Raw genomic sequence first — 23,909 nt, 5'->3', positions numbered from 1 at the left:
CAGTGTAAAACCAAGGGATTGCCTGCAGCCTGGTCCATTTACACCCCTAATGAACTGACCTTTGTCTCTGACTCTGGGGAATTTCTTTCCAATACCAGGCTGAGCAGAATGAGCTGGGTGTCTAAGGAAGCACTAAGTTTCTCCATGAAATTCAGTCTGATGGCAAACAAGCGTCATGCACTTTGTGGCAGCTGGTTGGCATCTCTGCTGCGTTGGGCTGGCAGCCTCAACCCAGAGCACAGCACAACAGTATAACCACCACAGTAACACCAACAGAACAACCTCCATCACATGCACACGTGGGGAAGGCTCAGAAACCAGCCCGAAATGCAGTGCTAGAGAGCCTCATCCAGCTTGCCCAATCCCTGCACCATGGTGAGCAAGAGACACTGGTAGCAAATAACAGTGGACTGCAACCTCCTTATTCTGTATTTGCAAAACATTTAGGATAACAACACTCCGATAATGACTCCTGGCATTATCAGAGTACAAACAATAAATATTGGATTTATGCGTGCAGTAGCTGAGCTTCTCCTGCCCCACACATGTTTTGCCACTTGGAGGTGGAGGAGTGAGGTTATCAGAACACACAGTGGACAAATACAGCAAGAGAATAAATAACTGGGTGCTGGGGAAGAACAACAACTTGGGCCAGGTCGCCCCATGCACGCCAGTGTGCGGAACAGGCACCAACTCCCAAATCAGCAGCAAGGTGACCACCCTCCTGCACACTGTATGTACACATCCTCTCCCAAAGCTTATCTGGCCTCCCAGTAAACCATCTGACTCTCCTCCCCTCCACTATTTGCAGGAAGAAGGGAGGATGCAGGAAGGGAGTGTTTTAGGCTAAGTGTCTGACACCCAGAAGCTTGACCCTCTGCTGACTCAAATTGCTGACTAAAGGCTGCTGTTGCAGGCAGCCCTCTGTTCCTTTTCTATTTGCCACAGATTAGAATTGTATTTGCTTAAATTTAATTCCTGGTTAATAATCAGTTCTGGTTTTAGCAGTTGCCTGACATTCAAGAAAATGCACAGGAATCTCAGTATTGCTTCTTTATCCTTTGTTCTTCCTGCCCCATATGCTCCCTTTAACATGCTTGCAAAGCCCCACCACTCACTTCAAAGAGCCATCAGGATGTTTTGGGGCCATCCTGGGAATTTACTGTTCACATCCTGTTCTCCCTCATCTCTCTCCATGGTTTGTTCAAGACCCTCTCTTTCTGCATCACATTACATATAGATTGCATACGTTTTGAGGGAAGGAACACCTCATTATTTGGTTTTGTGACGGCCTTAAGTAATTTTGAGTAACTAGAAAAAAATTTTTTTTTTTTTTTTTTTAACTAAACCAATTATGGCTGTGAGACTGATATAAATGACATGTACTGTTACAAAAAAAAAGTACCGTTAATGTTATTTATATTCTTTATTAACAATATGGAAAAAATACTTGTCTTTTCTATTACTTCTCTGAGCAACTGCTCTTCACTGCTGGCGGGCAATCCTATTGCTGGCTTATCCATTCATGATCACACCTGCAGCCTACATTAGGATTTATCCTGGATCTTCGGCTATATTAAAGTGGCTTTTGCCTATAGTACATAAATCGCCTCTACATCTGACTCTCCACTTGTGTGCATGAAGGAGTATAGGTTTCTAACGCTGTGGGTGAAAGCAGCATTGGGAAGGAAAGGATTATTTTCAGCTACCCGGTGACCAATAACAAATTGTGTTATCCTCTGCAGTTTCATGGATGCTCGGTTCAGTTATGGGTTTTATCCAATAGATGGCTCCTTGGTAGCAGGAAGGATTCTCCCCCTGCTCTCCTTTCCTTCACAGAGTTTCAATACGACTTTCTAATATTTACACAGCTATTATCTTGCAAATATAGGCATTTTGTGCACACTGATAAACACACAGGAGAAGCATGTGTGCGTGAATTAAAGAACAAAAGAAAAATTAGATGGCATTTTATATATTTCATGCCACTTTGTCCTCTGTCAGTACAGGGATGCATGAAAAATGACTGTCAGGCAGCTCTGTCGTCTGGAATGCTTCCTAAAGTCAAACTAAAAAAAAATGCAACTTCAGAAACACATGAATATTAACAGCATGCCAGAATACCAGCTGTCTTTCTCCCCGAAAATATGAGGGCCTCTCCCACATCTTACACATCCCTGACTGAGCAATACTTAAGCAACTTACAGGCATCATTACTCCTCTGTCATTTCAAGATTTTTCACACACACACACAAAAAAAATCCTATGTGTAATTATTGATATAATGAACCAGGTGAGCTCTGTGTAATTGGCAGGGTGCAAGTTAACATCATTTTGAGTAATGCTTCCATTTCTGAGATGGGGAAAGTGAATACACTTTTGTTGTTTTCCAGAAAAACATAATCAGAATAATAATAGCAAAACCCGAGACATTAATTACATTCAGACAAATCATGTTTACTCCATATACGCGCTTATGACTTCTCTGAATCAGAAGAGCAGTTCCCAGTCATTTCTGTCCTGAGACCTACCTTACATCTCACTCAGATCTTGTCAAGGTCTTGTCAAACACCTGGCAGTAACCCCACTTTGGGGATTGTGACCCTTTGGTCAGACCGCACAATCAAGTGAAAAGTGTAAACAGAACACCCACAATAAATAATAAATCTCATAGAAGCCAGAGCATGGCTATTTAAATCCCTACGGCTTAACGCTTCAATGGGGCACAACTATAAGCCCACTATACCTGCTGTTAGCATCTAAAATAACAACATTCCTAATAAAAACCTTTATCCTTGAAATGTTAAGCTGCTTTGAAAAGGGGGGGAAAGGTACCAGTTTACTATAAATATACATATAAATACATAGCATCTTAACATTAGCACAATTACAGCCCATAACAACTGTCAAGAAAAAAATAAATGTTTCAGCCCTGTTCAAAGCTGAGCACAATCACTGTTTACATTTCAGTGCTCCAAAAGGACTTTCCTAATTCCATACCTCAAATCAGATTTTTGCTAGCTAAACCTTGGAAAATTCGAACCAGCTTGCACTTTGCTCACTCCAAAATAAGCTCATCAGCATGCTTGGTCATGGGCTGTTACACTACTGCTTCCCTTTGCTCCTGAGCAGACACCCCAAACAGGCCTCCGGCCTAGTGGGGATTGTGCAGCGAAACAGCACATGGAAAGGTATCCCCATGCTCTGGTGACCCCTCAGCTGGCGTAAGGGCCCTTTGCACGCCCAAAGAACAACTGTGACATTGCTCTTAAACCGGGCGAGGAGTAGGTTTAGCCCCTGGCCAGTCCCAATACTGGCAAAATACAAAAGCTCCATCTTTCCTCCTGTCTCTCTCCCTCTCAGGATGCTGCAGCCAACAGAACTTACCCAGACCCAAAGCCAAGCCTGCAGACTTTCACCCTCTTCCCCTTTTTAAGGGGCCAAGTTACAAACACGCTAAAAATCAGAGTTCGCAACTGAAATGCTGACAACAATTTTCACCATGGAGCAGTGTAAAACAGGCAGCAGTGATATTCATTAAGCTGTTAATAATGCATTGTGGCACAAAGCAATTTATCAAGTTTCCATTGTAATTAAAATCACTGAATATTTGGGCACTTGCAATGCACCTAGCTCTCCCTGCTTCTGAAGCTTTACATTTTAATGTGAATTATGGCTCCCTCTCCCCAGAGACCTACTAAAAAGCCTGTTTTAATTGGTATGTTTTTAATTGAGATTACATTATTAAAAAGTGTACATTCCTGTTGAAGAGAGAAAGGAGGTGCTCGGTTCCCCTCTAGTCTCTGTCTCTCTTAGATATAGCTTGCTTATCCCAGTGGGAGGGAAAAACAAAGGGTAGTCACTGAGAAAAAAAAGTGGAGAAAGCCCTACACAGTCACAGGCTATGAAGCCAGGGCAAGGCTGCCATTGACTGTCACGGAGGCAGGATTTCCTAGGCAGATTTTCGGGGAGGGAGAGGAATTGCTGCCATCGTTCAGGCTGCTCTTTAGCAAAAGGCAGACGGAGGAACGCCACGCAGGGATTCCTGCCTCGCAGCCAGCTGACATCAAGGGCACATTTTAGAAAGCCTCTCCTCAAGGTTTCCAGTGACAGACAATCTGTTGTTTTCCATAATAAGTAACTCTAATGCTAAATTATCCTCAAAGTCCAGATACAGTCATGAGCGGATGGGGTCTAGCGAAGGCCTCCCGCTCTGCTGGCTCCAGCAGGCTGCGGGGGGAGAGGCAGCCCCTGGGGCAGCCTGGGCACGGTGGCAAGAAGAGAATTGCCCCAGCAAAGTTGGTCACCTTTGTGCATTGAGATGGTCAGACTGACTTGCCACCAGGTTCAACAGAAAAGCAACTTCATGCACTTGGCATCCAAATGCTGGCTACATAAACGGTTCTCCTGTCGGCAAGACAGGCTGTCGGTGTCTCTTGTAAGTGGGAGTATGGATCTGCTAAGGTAAGTAGACACAAGAGAAAAGGGAGAAATATTAAAGGAGTGCAAAGTAGATACCAACAGTTGAGACAGATCAAGGGAAAAACCTCCAGAGATCAAAACATGCCAACAGATGGACAAGACAGTTGAACCAGAATGAAAATCATGGAACAGCTTTTTCGTAACTGCTTCAGAAAAGGTCATACTGTATTGCAAAAAGGCAGCAGTACATGGGGCTGAGAGAGGTCACTGTAGGCAAATAGAGACACAGAGAGGCTAACAGAGACAAATGGGAAGATCACCCACTAATACCACAAGTGCTGCAACTCCCCTCCTAGTTCTGGGAGCGACTCAGGGAGGAAGGATGGTGAACCAATAACAGATAAAAGAAAAAAAAAAAAGGGATGAAATATGAAAGACAAAACTGGAAATGTTAAAACTGACAGAGAAAGGGAAAGCTCCGTTATTGCAATTAGGTCAGTAAATCTGTGATTTTTTTCTAAACTAAGAATTTAGATGCTACACTCTGTTACATATGTCAGAAGAAAGTCTGTTTGTAGAGGGGAAAGTACCCAAACATGCTTTTGCTCTGAACATCAAGGTAAAATAAATACATAAAACTCCCAGTCCCAGTCAACAGATCCCTTGCAGTTTTAGATCAAGTAAAAAAAAAAAAAAAAAAAGCTATATAAGTGAAGATTAAATCTTATATCCCACCTTGGCATTAAAGGCCACCACCCTGTTATGCAGAAAATTAATCTCCAGATGATTTCATTTTATGGCAAGATTCCCTTTGTTTGCTGATTTGAAAATCCCACACCCTGGATGAAGACCAGATCACAGATTGTGCAGGAAAAACAAAGAGTTTTCAGTGACCTAAAGTAAGATCTTCTGAGAAACTTGGGAGGGACAGGCTGCAAGGGTAATGTACAGAAGAGCCAAGGAACTGCAAGAGAGAAAAGTTACAAAAGAAAGGGAGTGTGCACAACTTCAGGGTGACAGTTTTTCCTTTCAGCCAAAGAGATGAATACCGAGACCGTACCATGAAGGAAAGCAAATGACAGGAAGCAGGAAAAGACAAGGTGGGGAAGAGTTACTTTATGCTGAGGGAACCACAAAGGGAAACTATGCTTCCAAGCCTATAGGAAAATGACCCTGAAAGACAGATGTAACACTGCTTGGGCTGGATATTTTGCACAGACGAGAACATGTAACAGAAAGGCCAGATTACTTACTGATTTGTCATGTATCAACAGATACACGACTACATCAGATTCTGCCCTGGGTGCTAGAAAAGAAAGGCAGCTGGAGATGCTTTACTCCCCTCCCAGAAAATAGATACCTTTTTCTCAGCCCTGGACATAGCAAGGTCTCATTGGGTCTGTGTAACTTCTGTGACCCAACGCCCAGGAACATTTCCCCAAAGACACACAATGACCCAACAGGTTGCAACAGCCTTGATCCAACTGTTTTCTCTGATTGGAGTATCAGGAGAGATGCTAACTAACCAGGGGACAAACTTTATGTCTAAGGTCATGAAACAGCAGTATTGAGTACTAGGTATAAAAAGTACTAAAGCCTATGCCACATCCTCCTCAAACAGATGGCCTTTCAGAAAGGTTTAATCAGACATTGAAATGCATGCTGCGAATACTCATTACTAGCACAGGATCAGGCTGGGACAAGTGGCCAGCACTGACGTTATTGCCTACAGGGAATTACCACAGGCATAAACAGGATTTTCAATGTTTGAACTTCTCTCTGGATAACAAGCACAGGGTCCCCTTGCCATGATAAGGGAGGGTAAAGCAAAAAATTCATGATGGGGTGGGGCCAGGTCTAGGTTGCAGAGGAGAAGCAAGAGACCCAGGCCCTAATAAGGAACAATCACCTTTTTTTTTGGCTTCCTCATCCTCTGTTTTTCACCTGTGCTAGTCAAGCCACCACAAAGTTCAGTGACATGGACCATTGTTTGCTGGATCCTACCTTCAGTGCACAATGAGCTCTTGCTCTTATTTTTATGGACACATAAAACAGAGCTGTGACCACTCCCTCCCCTTCCAGCATCAAGAACAGGAAAAACAGGGTATAGCCACAGCAACCAGTACATAGAAGGAGGTGTAAGTAAGGCTGGCCAGAAAAAAGAAAAAAAAAAAAAAAAAAAAAAAAAAGAAAAAGAGGACTTTTTGATCTCCCCTTCAAGGATGGGGTGGTTTCTTTGAAAAAGACAGGTTTGCCTTTTAATTCTTTCCTCCTCCAGTTCTTCAGAGAAATTTTACTGCAAACTTTATTTGAAAGAGTCCTTAAGCTATCTTTTGGCCTGGATTTTAGATAAACAATATTTTAAGTGACTGATTTTACCATATAAACACAGTTTTAAAAAGTCACTAAAACACTTGACATTACCAACAACTGAGCATGTGGGTTTATTTATTTTTACTCTGGATGAAAAAGCCTTTTTTCAACACTAAAAATCCCACCCTTCTCAATTAAAAGATGTTTCTCATATGCTGTAGATCAGCAAAGCCAAAAGTCCATCTTCACTTCCCGCACCGGCTGGTGAAAACAGGAGGAAAATACACGCAAACCTTATTGACAGAAGCATTCAAGTCCTTCCTCCCTGTAACTCTGAAGGCATTCTGTTGGCCTAATGACTTCCTGCGGATTAATGCTGTGACAGGGAGCATCTGAACCTCCTCTGTTCTGCCCAGAAAGGGGCAAAAATACCATTTTTTGGAAGCTCATCTGAAGGAGATCTACCACACGTCTCTTAGAAAGTGAGGTTACCTTTTCCTGCATAGGTACTCACATTTTCCCAGTAATGACTGCAAGATCATTCTTGGCAACTCCGGATACCTAAAAACTTCACCAGCTTAATCAGTATGAACACCCTGGTCCTTCGATTTCATTTCTGTCCCTTCGTACAAGTCTGTGCTCTTGCAAACTGAAGCATGCGAGCGGTGCTCCAAGAAGTCAATAAGGTTGCTCATGTGCATGACAGCAGTTTGGACCCCAGATTGTAGCCAAGGTGGGACATGTGAAATATGTGTCCACCGCTCCTGTCACACTCTGAAGAAGAAATGAAGATACACAGCAGTGGCTGAAAAAGACTAAAAGGGAGTGCGGAGTGATGGAAGTATTGGAGAAAAAACCCCAGATGCCAAGATTATTTTGTTATGGTTGCTGCAGGGTTTGTTGGAGTGGGGCAGATAATATATACATGGTACCATCTGCCTGTTCCTTGTCTAGCATCCATAAAGTACTCTGATCCGTAACCAAGGAGGCAATAGAAATGGTGCGATAAGAGCAAAGGGTGAGCGATAGCAAGCAGACCTAGTACGTGCTTCCTGGCAGCAGGTAACCAAGCAGACGTTTGCTATCTTCTTGTGACTGCGGTGCTCATAAAGCTCTGGGCTCACAGGTGTGCTGGGCTGCAGAACTGGGACAGATGCAGCAGTAATGCAAAACTCTTACTGCTTCTCCATCAACACGCCTCAGGGAGGTGAGAAAGTCACTGCTCTCGTTACTTATTCTGTCCTTGATCTTTTTTGAGCAGAGAGAGTGCAGAACTACATTTCATGATGAAAGCACCTAAGCCACACACTTCAGCCCAGGCCTGAAACCAAAAGATCACATTTCATAGGCCTGCAATTCATCGTTGGAAAGATAACAACAGACTGATCAAGAAATTTCAGCTTGTGACCAAAAGCAATAGGGATTTCAAGTTCATCTCCATTCGAGGTTTTGAGGCCTTGTTATGTTTAAATGCCCACTTAAGAAATTCTGAAGAAGTTATAAAATTCATTACATTTTTATGAAGAAAAAAAAAGAAAAAAAAAAAAAAAGGATTTTTCTTCAAATGTGGGAAGGAAGGAACACAATTTTAAAAGCAAGTAGTAATGCCTTGATTTTTAAAAGGTGAATGACTAAAATGCCTTTTAACATATTTAACATAATGCCTTTTTTTTTCTCCTCTTAGAATCACTGATTCTATACTATACCCAAGCACAGACACCAGATTTAATGTTCAAAAGATTTTTAACATAGACTAGAGAAATTATAACTTTCTGCTTAAAACAGCAGAGATACAGGTTTAAGATTTGTTTTTAAACCCCATATTTAGCACAAATTCCCTCTATATCTTTAAGACATTCATTTACCTTTCTGGAAAGCCCACTTCACATTTCCTTCTGAAAAAGGCAGTGGATAATGACATGATCAAACCGTGAGAACAGCCCAGCAGAACAGAATCATAGCATCCCTCCTACAGACTTAGAAAAACAAAAGGGACAGACTGATTCTTTGCTTTACTGACTTTTATTAATCAGTAAAAATGTATTATTTAATATTGCCATATAGTGTGTATCCTTAAATGGACACCACCTTCTTTCAAATATAAACAAGTTTTGCTTGGTTTTCTACAAAGGCAGGAAAACTGCACACTATTAGAAGGTGTCTAATCCTCCCATCTGCTATTTCCTTAGAAAAATATTTACTTTTTAACATCTGCACTGCATTTCCACAGTTCAAACACACACGTAGCTCCTGGAATGTACATAGTATTTAGCAAATTTTTAACTAAGTTTTCTTAGTAATTGTATAGTTTTCCCTTGACAAGGAGAGGATCAGACTTTTTCAGGAGGATTACCTCTGCTCAACCCATTTCAAGCAGCTCTTGAATAAAATAGTTCATTAGTTCATGAAAAGGAAAAACTCTAGGGAACTTCTGGGGAAGGAAGAGAAAAGAACAGAGTGCCACAGTAATTAGGTTTTCAGATTGTCCCTTATCCTCCAGAATGCAGGTACACACACCCTCTTCCCCTTAGGTAAAGCATTTAGGGGAGCTCATTGCACATTTCTCCCTGGGAATCAGTGTTCCAGAGATTAGAGTTCTAACGAGGCCATCATTTCCCTGAAAGATATTAAAAGATACCACTTCCATATAGTACATTACTATTTCTACCCAATAGTGAAAGGGCAGTTCTCTCCCCTTTCCAAGCATTTAAACAGCTTAGTTTCAGACTTCCTCAAAATTCAGTTTCCTGACCTTTTTAGGCTCCTGTGGCTGATGTTGGAAAACCAAAGGATCTCCACACACCAGGAATCACGCCTGTCTGCCTGGGCATGCGGGCAGCCGGGAGGCAGCAGAGTCAGTGACTGTACTTACCAGGGATCAGGGAAAGGATTGGTAGGAATGAGGATGAGAAGTGGGGAAAACTGGAGGGGCTTGCAATTTCTCACTGGCAATTGCTGACCGGAGAAGAACCTCTTTTGATCTAGACCTAGCACGGTCGAGTACAGAGCATCCCAGGGCCATACCAACTCACGGGAGGGCAGATCATCACCAGGACTGACAGCACCGTACGGCTTCTTTGTGGCTTTACACCACGTGGCTCACGGGCAGCGTGGTTCGCAGGAGCTCAGCCTTCACACTTTTCTCCCGTTGTTCCTTCTGTCTGCTCTGCACTTACACCAAAAGCATTCAGGTAGTCTGTAGATCTCCAGCCAGATTGACCAAACTGCCAACCGAGATGCCAATGAATGCAGTTCTTGTCATACTTCTCTGTGCTTTGCCACCCTCTCATTTCAAACTGGCTTGAGACCACAAAGAAACAGCTGATCATCATCAGAAATATCATCAGGTCACTACCTGCCTGGCATGGATCAGTGACCTTGAATTGTGCATTCACAGCAAACAGTATGACTGGAAAAATCAGGAGATGCTGGAAGAATGTGTTGCAGCCTCTATGAACTCTCTAATTCTGCTAGTTAAAGGGTGTATATTTTGAAAACTGGATTTTCCCACAGATCTGTTGTGATTTTCCAAAAATAATGCTTTGCAATATCCTTAAATTGTTACATTGCAATTGTTATTACTATGGATTACAAATGAAATTCTGGCCTTTCATCTGCTGAGGGGGCTTAGTTTCAACCCACAGTTTTAGAAAGGAGTCTCAGTTTTGAGCACCATGAAAGACTCCTTCATCTAGATATCATCATTTAAAACAGACTGGTAGGTTAAGAACTGAGCTATAACATGACAGAAAAACAACTCTTACACGAATAACGATTTGCATATCAGATTATTAAATGAAAATCTATCAAACTATCATTTATTGAAGCAAACAAACAGTCTATCTGCCCTGTTTCTGGAAACATTTTGCCTAAGGGAAAAATTTAAACCTGGGCAGATAATCAGGATAAGGTATTTGAACACTTAAATCCTGCTGGAGTCTTCAAAGTAGGTGTTAAGTGGTGCATTAAATTTGTGCTGTTTCTGCTGAACAGGGTGAATTTGCTCTTCTGTAAATAGTGGGAAAAGCATTTTACAACAATTTGAATCCATAAATAAATGTAATATATTAAAATCTCTAAAGTACGACCACTAAATGTTTTTGTACAGAAGCCAAATGAGTGGAATATCCAGGACTGAAATTATTTGACTGACCAAAGAAAGATAATATATAATTAAAATGACATCTGCAGCGCTAACCGATGGGATGAGAGAAAGTGACATCACAGATCTCATATAAGCTGCAAGCGTATTATTAGATCTAAACCTGGCTGTAAAATTACTATCTGCCCATGGGATTATCTTTAGGCATTCAGAACCATTGTTTCCTTTACTGATAGAAAAGGGATGATAACAGGCTGACTTTGCTTGTCACATTGTTTTTTGGCCTTTCTTTATTCTTCGTTCACGTTAGCTGCAGATGAGAGGAAGACAAGCTTCAGCTGAATCACTTTCACGGAGCTTTTCATTGTTTTACAGTTTGTTCCAAAGGCTTTTTTTTTTTTTATTTTTATTTTTTCCTTCCCTCTGGCCCTCCCCCCCCCCAAAAGAAAAGAAAAACCAAAAGCATTTTTCATGGCGATAAAATCAACGAGGAGTAAAAGATGCACACAATGTAACATCTAGGAATGTGTCAACCTAAGGAATACCTATTGGCCTAATGCACCACAGGGAGACCATAAGACTTTGCTTGTAGCTCCCACTATTAGCACAAAGAACCAGTAGCTACCAGTTATATCTTGGCCTCATTAAAATTCAGTGCCAAAACTCCAACTGACTTCAGTGGGTCATTCAAGACCTAGGACACAGGACATACTTCTCCTTCAATGCAGGGCTATCTGGGACACCTAATCTCTACAGATTACATTTCTGCATTAAATTGGACAGAGCTGCATTTTGATCTGTTTCACATACCATTTTTATGTTCCTGGCAAATTATTAAGTCGCCTATACTTGTAACAAGGCTCTTGTGCCACCGACCTAAAATAGTCAAAATTGTAAGAGCATGTAAGGAGACAGGCAGTGAAAAGGGAAAAAAAAAAGAAGCTCCAAACTTTCTGGTCGCTTTTGAAAGCTGTGCTAATGATCCTGAACTGCAAAGGGGACTTAATGTGCTCTCAGAAATCTGGTGCTAAGTGTCTAACTCCCAGTGTTTGAAATAGTTCCCATATGACAATTTTGCAAACTAGGCAAAAGTCCAGGAGCAGGCGGGACCACAGCTAGTCACGGATTTGTGCATACACTGTTAAGGCAAACATGGACCTTGTACTTTCCTCCACACTGCCCTGATACTGGGCAGCTACTGCCATGTGTTATCTCTTACAGCATCTCCCAACATCCCTTCCAGTATAACCTTAAACCTCTGCTCCAGCCACTGAAACCTGCAAACAGGCTGCATATGCAGAGAATGCTGCCTCCTGCTCTTGTCACTACCATCTTGCTTTTCTTTGTGTTTTCTCCTAACCATACCCACCTGCTGTCCTTTATCTTAGTCTGCAGTTTGAGGGAGTGACCATCTCTAGTATAGTGAAGGATTTAGCCCATGATCCATGCCCTCAGTGCTACTGCCACAGAAATACATTGCATTTTATTAATAGTAATTAATACATTAACTACATTTAATCCACTTTAGATTGTTTCATTGTCCCTTTTATCCTTTTATAACTGATACATAGAATAGACTTTTCAGGCAGATCCCTTCAGCATAAATCTTTGATTCAAAACTCCATACATACAGCCACACCAGTATGCCATTAAAAGCTCATGCTGGATTTGTGCACTAGAAATGAGGTGCCTGTAAGCAGCTTAGATACGCCATCCCTGTTAGAAAATATTCCTCCAATCCTCAGCCTGGGCCAGGAACCATGTTTACGAATCATGAATTGTTTGTGGCCAGTGCGTGGTGCTTACAACCTTTTGGATGTAAAGAAGGAGGGAGACAAAGACGTAGAGGCTAGTGAGGGCAAGGACTCGTAAAGGTGGGCTGGAGGAAAGACAAGAAGCATGTGGTGATAAAGCGCCACAAATACGGAAGTGAGACTTCCCGGCAGAAAAAGACAAAGAGCAGAACACACAACACAGCAAAGAGCAGCAATATCTTTGAAAAGCAATTTGATTTTTAAATGTGTCCTGGATGTAATGTAGGGTAAACTAAAATCCTTTTTTTTTCCTGAAAGGTGACAGCTGTGGGGCTAAGCTGTGAGAAAAAGTTGGGAGGATCCATTCTCACCTGTGCTGTTACCCCATCAGAATTGCTCTTCATCTCGAAGTGGTAAGAAACATCTCTTATATTTCAATATTAACAGCTTCTTAATGTCTATGTCGTAGCGTGTTTCATGGCAATTGATATGCAAAACTTGTCTCAGTTACCTTTAGTATGGAATTCTCATTGATATTTGTTTCTCACTACACACCCATAATTAAGTGGTCAACTTATTTTTAGGGATATTATGTGAAGTCTGCAGCAAAGAATGGTCTAAAAGGACAAGTAGACCTGAAGAACTTTCGTGTCTCAGAACTGAAGCACATGCCTATGTTCCAAATGCTTCATATATTAAAAATAGACTTTCATAAAAATGCATGTGCCTTGAGATACTTCATAAAAACAACAGCGATTAAAAAAAAAAAAAAACAAAAACAAAAAAAACAAAAAGCCCCAGAACTGCCTTATGTGCAGACAAAAGAGAAACACATGGGTAACAAACAATTTGCTAATAATGCATACCCATTAGTTTGCATAATTCAGGTAGAATTTACTACCTTTCTCTTTAGCCATCTCAATATCAAGTATCTGCTCTTAACCAGACATTCAGGTTCTTTCCATTTTCAAAAGCAGTAGGAACTGTCACAGGACTATATAAAACCTACCTCAGCTCCTAGGTAATGACTGGCTTGAAACACTCAGTGGGGGCTCCCCTTTCTCTGGTTGTTAAGGAAGAGTAGCATAGACAAAACACCTGACTTTAAGATGAGAAAAAATTCTACAGGGTGAGTCTTTCTTTCTCGGTCTAGAAACTGGGTTGGAAAGTCATCCCAGATGTAACATTTTCTGCATCCTTATTTGAACAGAAAAACTAAGAGAAGCAGTCTTTCTTGTAACGTGTTAACAATTCTGCATCAACACCAAGCCTGGTTGATGGTACACAAAGCTAAAAATGAATAAAATCCTCACTAAATTACTTTGAATGTTCAAACAGACTGAGTTTGCTTTTTCAGCGGAGGCTTATGTCACTTTCAGTTTTTCCTCAAAACATTTGCTTATCCATATATTTATCACAGAAATGGCCTTACCTCAGCCGCATCTTGCTGGTCTCTGAAGACAATTGCATTTTTTATGGTTTGGATAAAAAATCCATTCAGTTCCTTTTGTTTCTTGTTTGGCAAAATCCGGAGCAATGGGATCATTATGAATGGGAAAGAAACTGTAAGAGATTTTAAAGAAGAAAACACAGAATCAGACTGTAAAAGCATATAATATCCCTCTCCTTTCATTAATATTATAAAACTCATCAAGTGGGATGTGTTACTTTTGTGAAACCTGTTTTTTCCTCTTTCCCTCTCCCTCTTTTTCTTCCACCCCCATAGGCTGGTAAAGGATTTCCTTTTAGAAATTCCATGTTGGCTGGGAATCCCCTGCCAGACAGATGCCTTCCAGGCTTGCTTCCACAATGCTTCAGGATTTCACTTCAGCTTCTTGATGCCACAGAGCCACCACAACAAAGGGGAGAATTAGTTTCCCCGCCTGCTCAAACAATTACATACAGAAGGTGGGGGTTCTTGAACTAGCCTAGCAGCTTATGGCACTGATCCATGAAATTGTGTAGTAGTCATTCGCATTTACAGTTCTCCAATATTAGGATATTGGTTTGCTATTTTATTTTGCTTCTCTAAATAGGCCACAGACTCTGGAAGTGGGATGTTATCACAAGGATGGTCTCCAGTCCATAGCCTTTATAGTCAGGAACTACAAACCTGAGTGAAGTCTTGCATCTTAATAAACCCTTCATTAATTTATGAACAGCTTAAGACTAACAAATCAGTCATAGGAAAACTCCTGTGCTACCAACGGGGCAACACAGTGTGGAAATTCAGACCACATAACGTACCAGCAGAAAGAGATCAACCAAAGAATGCAACCCCAAACCCTACGGAAACTTTCTTTAATGAAGGACATGGTCTTAGACACATAGGGGCACATTTCCGTCCCTTCAGAAATTAGTCACAAATCCCACTTTGCAACCAGGTTAAACATTAACCCCAGGATATTTTGGATACACAACTCCAGAAGGAAACAGTTCATGTACTGCTAGTACAGGTGCAATCTGTAATGCCAGCAGGATCAGATGGGCACAGGAAACTTTGCCACCGTGCCACCTGACACTACTGTGAGCAGGTCTAGATAGCAAGATGGTAAAACCTCAACAACCTCGATTATGCTGTGGCTTCCTCAGCTACAATTCTTACTGCCCTTGCATTACCAATGCCAGCAACACCGTGAAGCCTTAGCTTTCATGGCCTAGACCTAAATGGCTTTATCCCCATTCTTGCATTCCCTATCTTTTCACCTGAAAATAAATGCATTCTCTTAATGACAGCCTGTGCTGGCATTTATAATCTTTATCTTTTACAGCCATCAACCAGGCTGCTGCTGCTATTCAAATAAGAATTTGGAGGACTTACACTATCTGTTTATGCTTCTTTTCTTTAGCAGGTTATTAGCCCACTGTTGTTTATGAGTGGGATTTCAATCTCTACCAAGCAAACTGAATGCACAAAAACTTTACTCTCAGGCTCCAAAGGGCAGTTACTCTGTTTTAATGCAGAAGTGTATTAAAAGAGATACTGTAGAAACTACAGGTGCCAGAAACCTTCCACTCAGATCAGCCTGGAGCATTTCCTTTCCAGACTCCCAGTTCTGGAGGAAGTCGCATTAATGGTGACAAGAGCTGTAGAGCATACGGTGGAAATCTTGAGGCTATACTTGGCTTGTAGGTTGCATTCTGAACACCTCTGAAATAAAGTTTGTTATACATCTTCCTGCTCCTGCTTCAGCATGTTTTGCAATTTGAGAATGACTTTTAGAAAATTACTGTAAAGAAGTAGACAAAGATAACTGTACTCACGGATTAGAATGAGGAGAGGTTTAAACAAAGACATTTCAAAGAATGTTCTGCAATTCTTAACAAAGGGGTCGTCGGGATTCTTCTGAGAATCCACCTCAGTACCAAAAGCTACGCTACCAACGACATCCAAGGTAAAGCAGTTGTAACACCTGCATTGAGTTGAAGAATGATAAATCATTAGCTACAAATTACATATCCATTAATATCTTGCTTCTACAATCATCACATAACACTAATTTTTGCCTCTGAGTTTCTTTTTGCTTTTAGATTTGAGCTTTGCCAACAAGAGATGTTTCCATCATTTTCACAAATGCTGGTGCTTAATAATGATCACCTCTCCTTATACAAAGTGAACAAATTTTCATATAGCTCAACAATTGCACTAAAAATTTATAAAAAAAACAATTTCATTTGTTATTACCTCGAAATCAAATGCAACAGAGCAGAAATTCCTAAGCATTTTCTTAGTGCATGCTAAATAAAAGAGATCATTCCTTTTTCATTTTCATTTTAAACTGCAGAAACCACATCTACTACCAGTCCGGTCTAAACTCTCAGTGACAAGAGGTGCTTAAGTAAAATTTACCATTAAGGATTTCCTTTGTCTTCTTGATAGCTCCTTTGTAATGTAAAATCGTGGTCAAAAACAAGAGGAACTGACACCATGTAAAATCTGTATCTCTGCAGAGGAGCAGCAAATGCTTTGAGAACTACAGATGACCTGTGGACCATGATCTAGAAACTTCAGAACTTAGTGAATCTCACCTTGCATATCTGATCATCTCTCCACTTGTCTCACCATCTTTATTTCTACTGGGCAGTAGCAACTATATTTAGTTTTGAGATAAATGGACTGAGAATGTAAAATATCCTTGAAATCTGATTCTTCTAATCTGTGGTCAAGTCTGCAATGACTGTTCTTCTGTGTTCCCTTACAAAAGGCTAATATCAAATTCTCTGGCATTTTAACCTGAGTGAGCCTGTATTAAGAGAAGGACAGGACTCAGGCCCAGTATATCCTGTACACATATTGTGAAACAGCATTTCTACACTATGATGTTTGGGCACTGTCATTCTGATGACACCAGAGCAAATTTAGAAGATAACAAAAGTACTGCAAAGCTAAGTAACTTCTTTGGGTTTTCAACTCTTATACACACACACACAAAAAGCATTATTGGAAGTTGAAATGTTAAAAGAGGGGGCACTGCAATAAAACAATAATTTCAGAAGCACTCTATCATCTACCTCTCCAAGGTACTGAAAAGCTTAAAAACTAAATTTTGAGTTGCTGATGAAACACAAAATGGCTAAGGACAACTAACGTACAAGACAACAGGAGGTTGCAGATAGGGTATTTACATCCAAAAAAAATAGCTCCCAAGGCAATTCTGGGAAACTGCAGTGCCATGAGAGTCACATTTATATATGTCAATCCTGCTGAAATGGTAGTATGATAAAACAACTGGAAGATCATATTCTGAGATGGTCAACATCATTCATTTATACTTTCAAAAGGTCTTTTCCAAAGCGCCTCTTGAGAGGTGAAACCCTATCATGGATCAATAGCTAAAAGACCAGGCAAAGAAAAAGGACAAATGGAAAAAAGGGAAAAGCCTGGAAGGACTCAAAAGGTCAATTTTCATCAGAGCACTAGGCTAAACGTAATATATCTCAAGGTTTCATAGCATTTCTTCAGATGTTTAATAAAAAGATCTCTGTGCACACACATACACTTGTGTATGTACTTGAAAAGAGATGGATGAATTGTGGCTAAATATCTATTTCTCTAGATGAAACAAAATTACTTGCACTGCTCCAGTTTGGGGGGAAATCATGAAGAACTTCAGAGGGCACTGACCAACCTAGCAAATGAAGTGTATGCAAAATAGTTCCTATTAGAAAGAATGCATTTGAACTACTCGTATGCTGTACACGGTCCTAGAAGAAATGCATCTGCTCAGAGAAGGGGCTAGACAGTGTTGTGAACAGTTCAGTGAAAACCTCTGATGAAAGAGCAACAAAAAAAGATAATAGGATATTAAATGCATAACAAATGGGAGAAAGCACAGTATGGAAAATATTAAAGTGTCATTTTATAAATCAATGGTGCATTCTCATCTGGAGCACCGATCTCATCGTTTCACAAAAGGCTAGTGTGCCATTAGAGGGGGTTAGGAGGAATGTGGTAAGAATGATTAAGTTCTCAAAAAAATCACATTAAAAAAGCAAGAGGGTGATGGACTAGAGGGATTTGATACTAGATCAATTCCTATATTTGTACATTATTGGCAGACTGTAGAGAGCAGACTGGACAGGGACTGATGCAGCTTTTCTTTCTGCTTCCAGCTGTTAAAACTTCATTAAACAACAGCTAGAAATACATTAGATGTTTTTCCAAAATTACTTTTCAAGTATGCAATGGCTGCCCCCAGGAAGAAAAGGCATCTATCAGACACATCCTCCATTAAACTATGATCTTCACTTATAAAAGCAAGGAAGGAAAAAAATCTTTTATACAGTAAGTGCATATTTAGAATAACTGCTGCTATTGACTTTTTTTTTTTTTTTTTTTTTTTTTTTAAATCTGCTACTAATTTCTGGCATGTTGAACATACCTCTGGATATCAAAAGCTTTGCCAGAATCTGCATAGACTTTCAAGTTACACAGCAGGACATCACAGGCTTGGTTTATTAGCGGTATCATCTAGAAAGGAACACATTGTATTGTGAAAAACATTAAAATGTTAAAAAAAATCAATTATTCTAAATTAGTTTTATCCAGTAAATGGGACAGAGCTGTCAGGATCCTCTGCAAGTGTGGTCAGGCACTTTTACGCAGGCAAGATGAAATATTGGGACTGGCTGCTAAAAACAAACCTAGACATTACAGGGATGCCCTTCTCCAGCTCTGGGCCTAAAGACGAGGCGCCCTGTCGCTCACGTGACCTTTGGTTCTTGCCCACCTGTGGCTATATACACAGAAAGTTATCAAGCAAAGACATCCCCCTCTCTTTTTAATCATTCCCTGCTCCAGCTGATGATTTATCACAATCCATATTTACAGTACCTTACATTTAGGCTACATATGCTCCAGGGCAAAAGGAATAATATTTTCCATGGTCCCAAAGTCCTGTAAAGATATTAGCATCAGAGGCCCAGCATTTCCATCCTGCTGTCCCTCAGTTTGAGGGATTTAACAGTTAGAAAAGCACCAGGTATACCACTACAAGTTGCTGAGGGCAAACTGCTATTGCTACCTGAGTAAAGGGTTTTCTGGAGAGGTGACACCACTAAATGGACATTCACATGAATTTAGTCAGCTAATGGTTCTTTCCAGTCACTGACACATGACAGTCAGGTAGATTTACCCACAACCTGGCTGTAGCTAACAGTGCAATAGTCTCCTCTTTAGTGCTTCATGGAAACCATGACATAGGCAACCATCAAGACCTCATTAAAGTCTCTCTCTCTGTTTAACTTTTTACATATGAAAGGCATCAGACACTTGCCTTGATTACACCTACTGGGGGGCAGAGGAAGAGCGTAGCAACAATCCAGCCATGACCCTAAAGGCATTATCTGCTATGGCTCTTTCTCCATATAGACTGCCAAGAGCTCCTTATAGCCTACAATTTAATACCACAGTCTTGCCTCAACAATTATGCCAAGCATCAGCAGACATACGCACAGAAACCTGTCTTTCCTTCCTGAACAACCTCCTTCAGCATACGGACGTCAACAAACATGAGAACAGACTTGTCCTACTCCTCTGACATTCTTGTTACCAAAAAAGACTTACTGCAGCCTCTCAGCACACTCCGAGAGCTATGCAGCCTGCCCAGCCAAGTCCATTTTGCTTGGCACTTCTACCTCTGTGAAACTGGCATAACACTTTGTGCACAGGCACACTGCCATCCTAACACATGGGCAAGACTATACACAGTCAAAAGGCCAACGCAGGAGCATCCAACATGTTTTCCAAAGGCAGAAGTCTTGAGTCAAGAATGTGTTTAGCTGCTCTCGAGGTCCTGTACCTATATGGGATGGAGCAGGTTGTCCTTATTTCAGTTCAAAGCCAGATTGATTTGGGCTTTGCCACAGTCTCACAAGGTAATTCTGAAGCCAGATTAGTATTCGGTAGAAGTAGCTGGTATGTGTTTGGGAGCTGCACACCACATTATGTGGCAGCTTTCTTCCCCTTTTGGCTTCCTAAAGAAGGTCCCCTGCAGTGAGCTTCTTCTCAAAGGGTTCAACAAAATTAACACATTTCTGTTCAACAGATGGAACTAGGGTGAAATGCTTTATAATCTCTGGGTCCAGCCCCTCCAATGAACTGAACCAGTCAAGGAGAACAAAATGAAAACCCATATTTTAACAGGTACGATGTTTCTTAAAACAGATGGAGATAATTTCAGATTTTCCTTTTATTGCCTTATATTCTCTTTTATTCTTCATCACACCACCAGACCTGCAACCACCCAGCTGGTTGCTATTGCTTTCCAACAGCTGGCAGAGATGGCAGGGGCACGTACGCCTGGCCAGGGCATCTCACAGCACCTCTGCACTTCCCACATTCCACCAGCCTTTCAAAATACCGTTGCAATTAATTTCTAGCCATAAGATATTTTTATTAGCAAATCTAACTAGGAAAATGGGGAGGGGGGCACATGGATTTGATTTATTGTTAGCATGATAGGACAGAGTCATATCAATGAGACAATTATTTGCATATGAACGCTATGGGGGATATCTACTCAGGAATCCTGGGTTTGGGTTTTTATTCCCCTGAGGGACATAAATTAGTCCAACGTTGCAAACTACAAAGACCACAGACTGAAACATTCTCAAGTCCCTTAACACTTTAAACTCTTTGTTCAAGTGTCAATAAAAATAAAGTAGCATTGAGGAAGGTGAACTATACCAAACTTTGAAAACTGGCACAGAAACAGACATGTTGATCTGCACCACCTTGGGTATCACTAACTTCCTATACATTATCATTTGCCAGTCAGAACATAAAAGCTGCATAACCTGCCTGAGATCCAGTTCTTGGTGGGTAAACAAACCCCAGCTGCTCTGTGTTCAGATTGGCTGAGAGTAACAGGATGAATAAAAATCTAAACAATATGGTCCCTGTAAATATTTGATCTGCCAGTTATCAAATAGCAAGAGTAGCCCAGAGTCCAAATTTCTTTCTTTCTGCCAAAGAAGAGCATTTGGGGTTAGGGTTTTCATGATGCCAGGAGCTTTGCTGTATAAATCCTGCCAATATGCTATTTGGCACATAACAACAATTAGTTTCTGATTCTGCATACGCACAGTGCATGGGGATGTTTGCACTGTTTAAAGGCATCAGAGTCACATTCCTCTAGTTAGATGTGGTCCTCAGTCTTCACTATTATTATTCCCCTTATTACTAGCACCCAAACCATAAAGTAGAAGGCTGGATCATATTCACTCTGGACAGACACACTGGAGACTTTACTGTTCAGATATAGTACGCAGAGGTCGTGTTGGGCCTCTTGTCCCACAAATGGGATGAAATATAAAGGAAGGAGAAGGAAAAAGGATACATCCCTAACATAAGAATTGTTTCTGTACCAGATTTCAAGTCCCTGACTAAAACCAGGAAAAGAGCGGAGCATCAGGAAGATGTTTGTGAGAGGATTTGTTTTCATCACCTCACAGTAAGGCCCTGCTATTCATGGGCACAACATACCAAAGTGAGCAACTCAACTAGACACTGACTTGTGGCTCAAGGATATGCACATTTCACGTATGAGCTTTTATGTTAGTGATTTGCTCTGTCTCAGGTGAGCACATTCACTTTCCTGAGTAACAAGAGCAATTTCCAGAGACCCTTCCAAAATGCCTCTGACCAATGTGCACAACCAGTGTGAGAATAAATCAAGGAAACCTCAACAGTGGGACTGTCAGATTTTATGTTCTAGTGGGACCTGGAAGATCTACACGCCTGAGAGTGACACTAGAGGATTTTCCTGCACTGTTCTACCATGTTATCACAAGTTCTGCTTTGTGTCTCCCTTTGTTTGAAAGAAAATGCCTCAACACAAACTCCACTTCGCAGGTTATTTAGGACAATGCTACATTATGCTGTGTTCTCTTCTTTAATTTTTGTGTTCTGTTTTGTTTTAATGGTTGGTTAATGGAGGAGAGGATTCCTGGCATACTGATAGGAGATGACAAGACCACTGCAGCACCATCAGAATAAATAAAAATCAATAGGTTTTCTGCTGGTGTTGGCTGTAAAAGAGAGCAAAGCTATTTATCAAGTCTGACAAGAGGTCCAGAACTGCAGGATCATCACAGGCACCACAGCAAAAAGAAGAGGAACAAAATAAGAAATACTAAATAGGGAATCAAGATTAGTACAGCAAGATCACTAACATATCAGCTTGTTTCAATACATAATAGCTGAGGAGAGCATGACAGGAACACTGGGAAATGCATCTTTTACTTAAGGAATTCCAGATATTTTACTTCACCAATTTCTCATTAATTACATCTTGGATCAACTTTCAGTGGTCGGTATTATTCCCATTTAACAGATGAAAGTTGTTTCATGCACAGAGAATTTAAGTAGCTTCTGCCAGATCACCCACAGGCAGTCAATGGCGGAGCTGGAAGGGAAAATTCTTGGGTCTCCTGCCTCCTATCTCTCATTTATCATTCTTAGCACTCCCATAGCAATGGTACTATGAGGTCCATTCAGGAGTCTCACTGGAAAGAGTTTATCATCAGATCTGTTACGAACTCCAGTGGCTTCTCATGTGGGATGCTACCAAATCTTACTGCGCGATCAAGCTTAGAAGTCTATTGATTTATGCTACGCTCACCACTATAGTATTTGAATTTAATGTTATCTGGAGCCAAACCTCCCTTCAGTTAGAGTGGACTGCTTTACTAATCTTTACATACCCATTAGAAAAAGAAAATTAAAAAGGGAGAACACACAATGTATAGCAATCCATAAAAGCAGCAGTGAAACGGTGCACAGCTTTAAAAGAGAAATTGAGGAGACAAGAGAAAGCTGGAGAAGATGCCAGAAAATCTTGAAAAATGTTAGGAAAACAACTCCCTGCGTACATGCAGCAATCACTACACTGGCTACTCCACAGATCTATATAACCTCTAGCTTCAGTTAATTGCTCATAACTTTGCAAACTTCAAAATTTCTGGGATCAACTTTTCCTTATTTGGTGACTGGCTGTTGGAGATTTCTGCCAAACTAAGGGGAAATTCCTCAAGCTTAGTGAACTTCTCAGGGACACTACACCGCTTCTGTGGAGAGACAAGGGCAAAGTACAGCCACAGCGCCTAGATGCCTCTGTGGGGCATTATGGGTCAAATCTTAGCAACAGACATTAGCTCTGTCTTGGGTTTTGTCCTCCAGCAGCCAGGCCAAAGAGTGGATGACTGACTTCTTGTTACTGCTAGTGCTCAAGCTGTCCTTTAGCCTAGTAGTAGATTCTTGTGTTTCTGAAATGGAGATGATATGAACCAACACTCAACTCTCCAGCCTTCTGTGCATCTTCTATCTGAAGTGATTGCTATGGGGAGCACAAGGAGTTGTTAACATTTATTGCTCTGTCACAGGCTAACAGCTCCCAGTTCTCTCAGAGCATCCAGACAGACAAGTCTATGTTCAGAGTGGCACTAGGGGCTGTGGTGCTCAAGGGGAACCACTCTCCAAAGCTACTCGGGAGGTCTGCAGTCTCTCCAGTGTCACTGGGGAATTTGCATAGGGGAACAAAGGCAAGGCAGACATCCAGAGTGAACAGAGTGGAAGACTTTGGTGTGGGGTTTTGTCAGAGCTCAGATCTCTGTGGCAAGGGAATGAATGTCTTAGGAGAAGAAATGAGGAATGTGTCTAGCAGTATTTATAAATATGTATAAAACAACATATCCAGGTTCTTATGCAATAAATTAATGCCAAGACTAGTTTATTTGTAACTCCTTGAGGTAGAGAGGAAGAGTTTATTATAAACAGGATGTCTTCTACATAACTCTGAATACTCTGTAGTATGGCC

General features: G+C 41.0%; 1 protein-coding gene across 2 annotated transcripts in view; it reads right to left on the bottom strand.

Annotated features, from left to right (window-relative positions):
• TBXAS1 (thromboxane A synthase 1) overlaps positions 1-23,909 on the bottom strand; it is a 237,000-nt gene that overhangs the window by 77,063 nt on the left and 136,028 nt on the right. For both annotated transcript variants that reach the window (XM_082308784.1, XM_082308785.1), the window contains exons 7-9: positions 18,474-18,562; positions 15,856-16,004; positions 14,024-14,154 (exon numbers count right to left, since the gene is read on the bottom strand). In XM_082308784.1, coding sequence (XP_082164910.1) covers positions 14,024-14,154; positions 15,856-16,004; positions 18,474-18,562 — 369 coding nt within the window. The remainder of the gene's footprint in view (positions 1-14,023; positions 14,155-15,855; positions 16,005-18,473; positions 18,563-23,909) is intronic.

Source organism: Platalea leucorodia (assembly GCF_965183815.1).
Source record: "Platalea leucorodia genome assembly, chromosome: 4".
Lineage (NCBI taxonomy): Eukaryota > Metazoa > Chordata > Aves > Pelecaniformes > Threskiornithidae > Platalea > Platalea leucorodia.
Note: the sequence above shows the minus strand (reverse complement) of the source record. Positions and strands in the feature narration are given on the sequence as shown.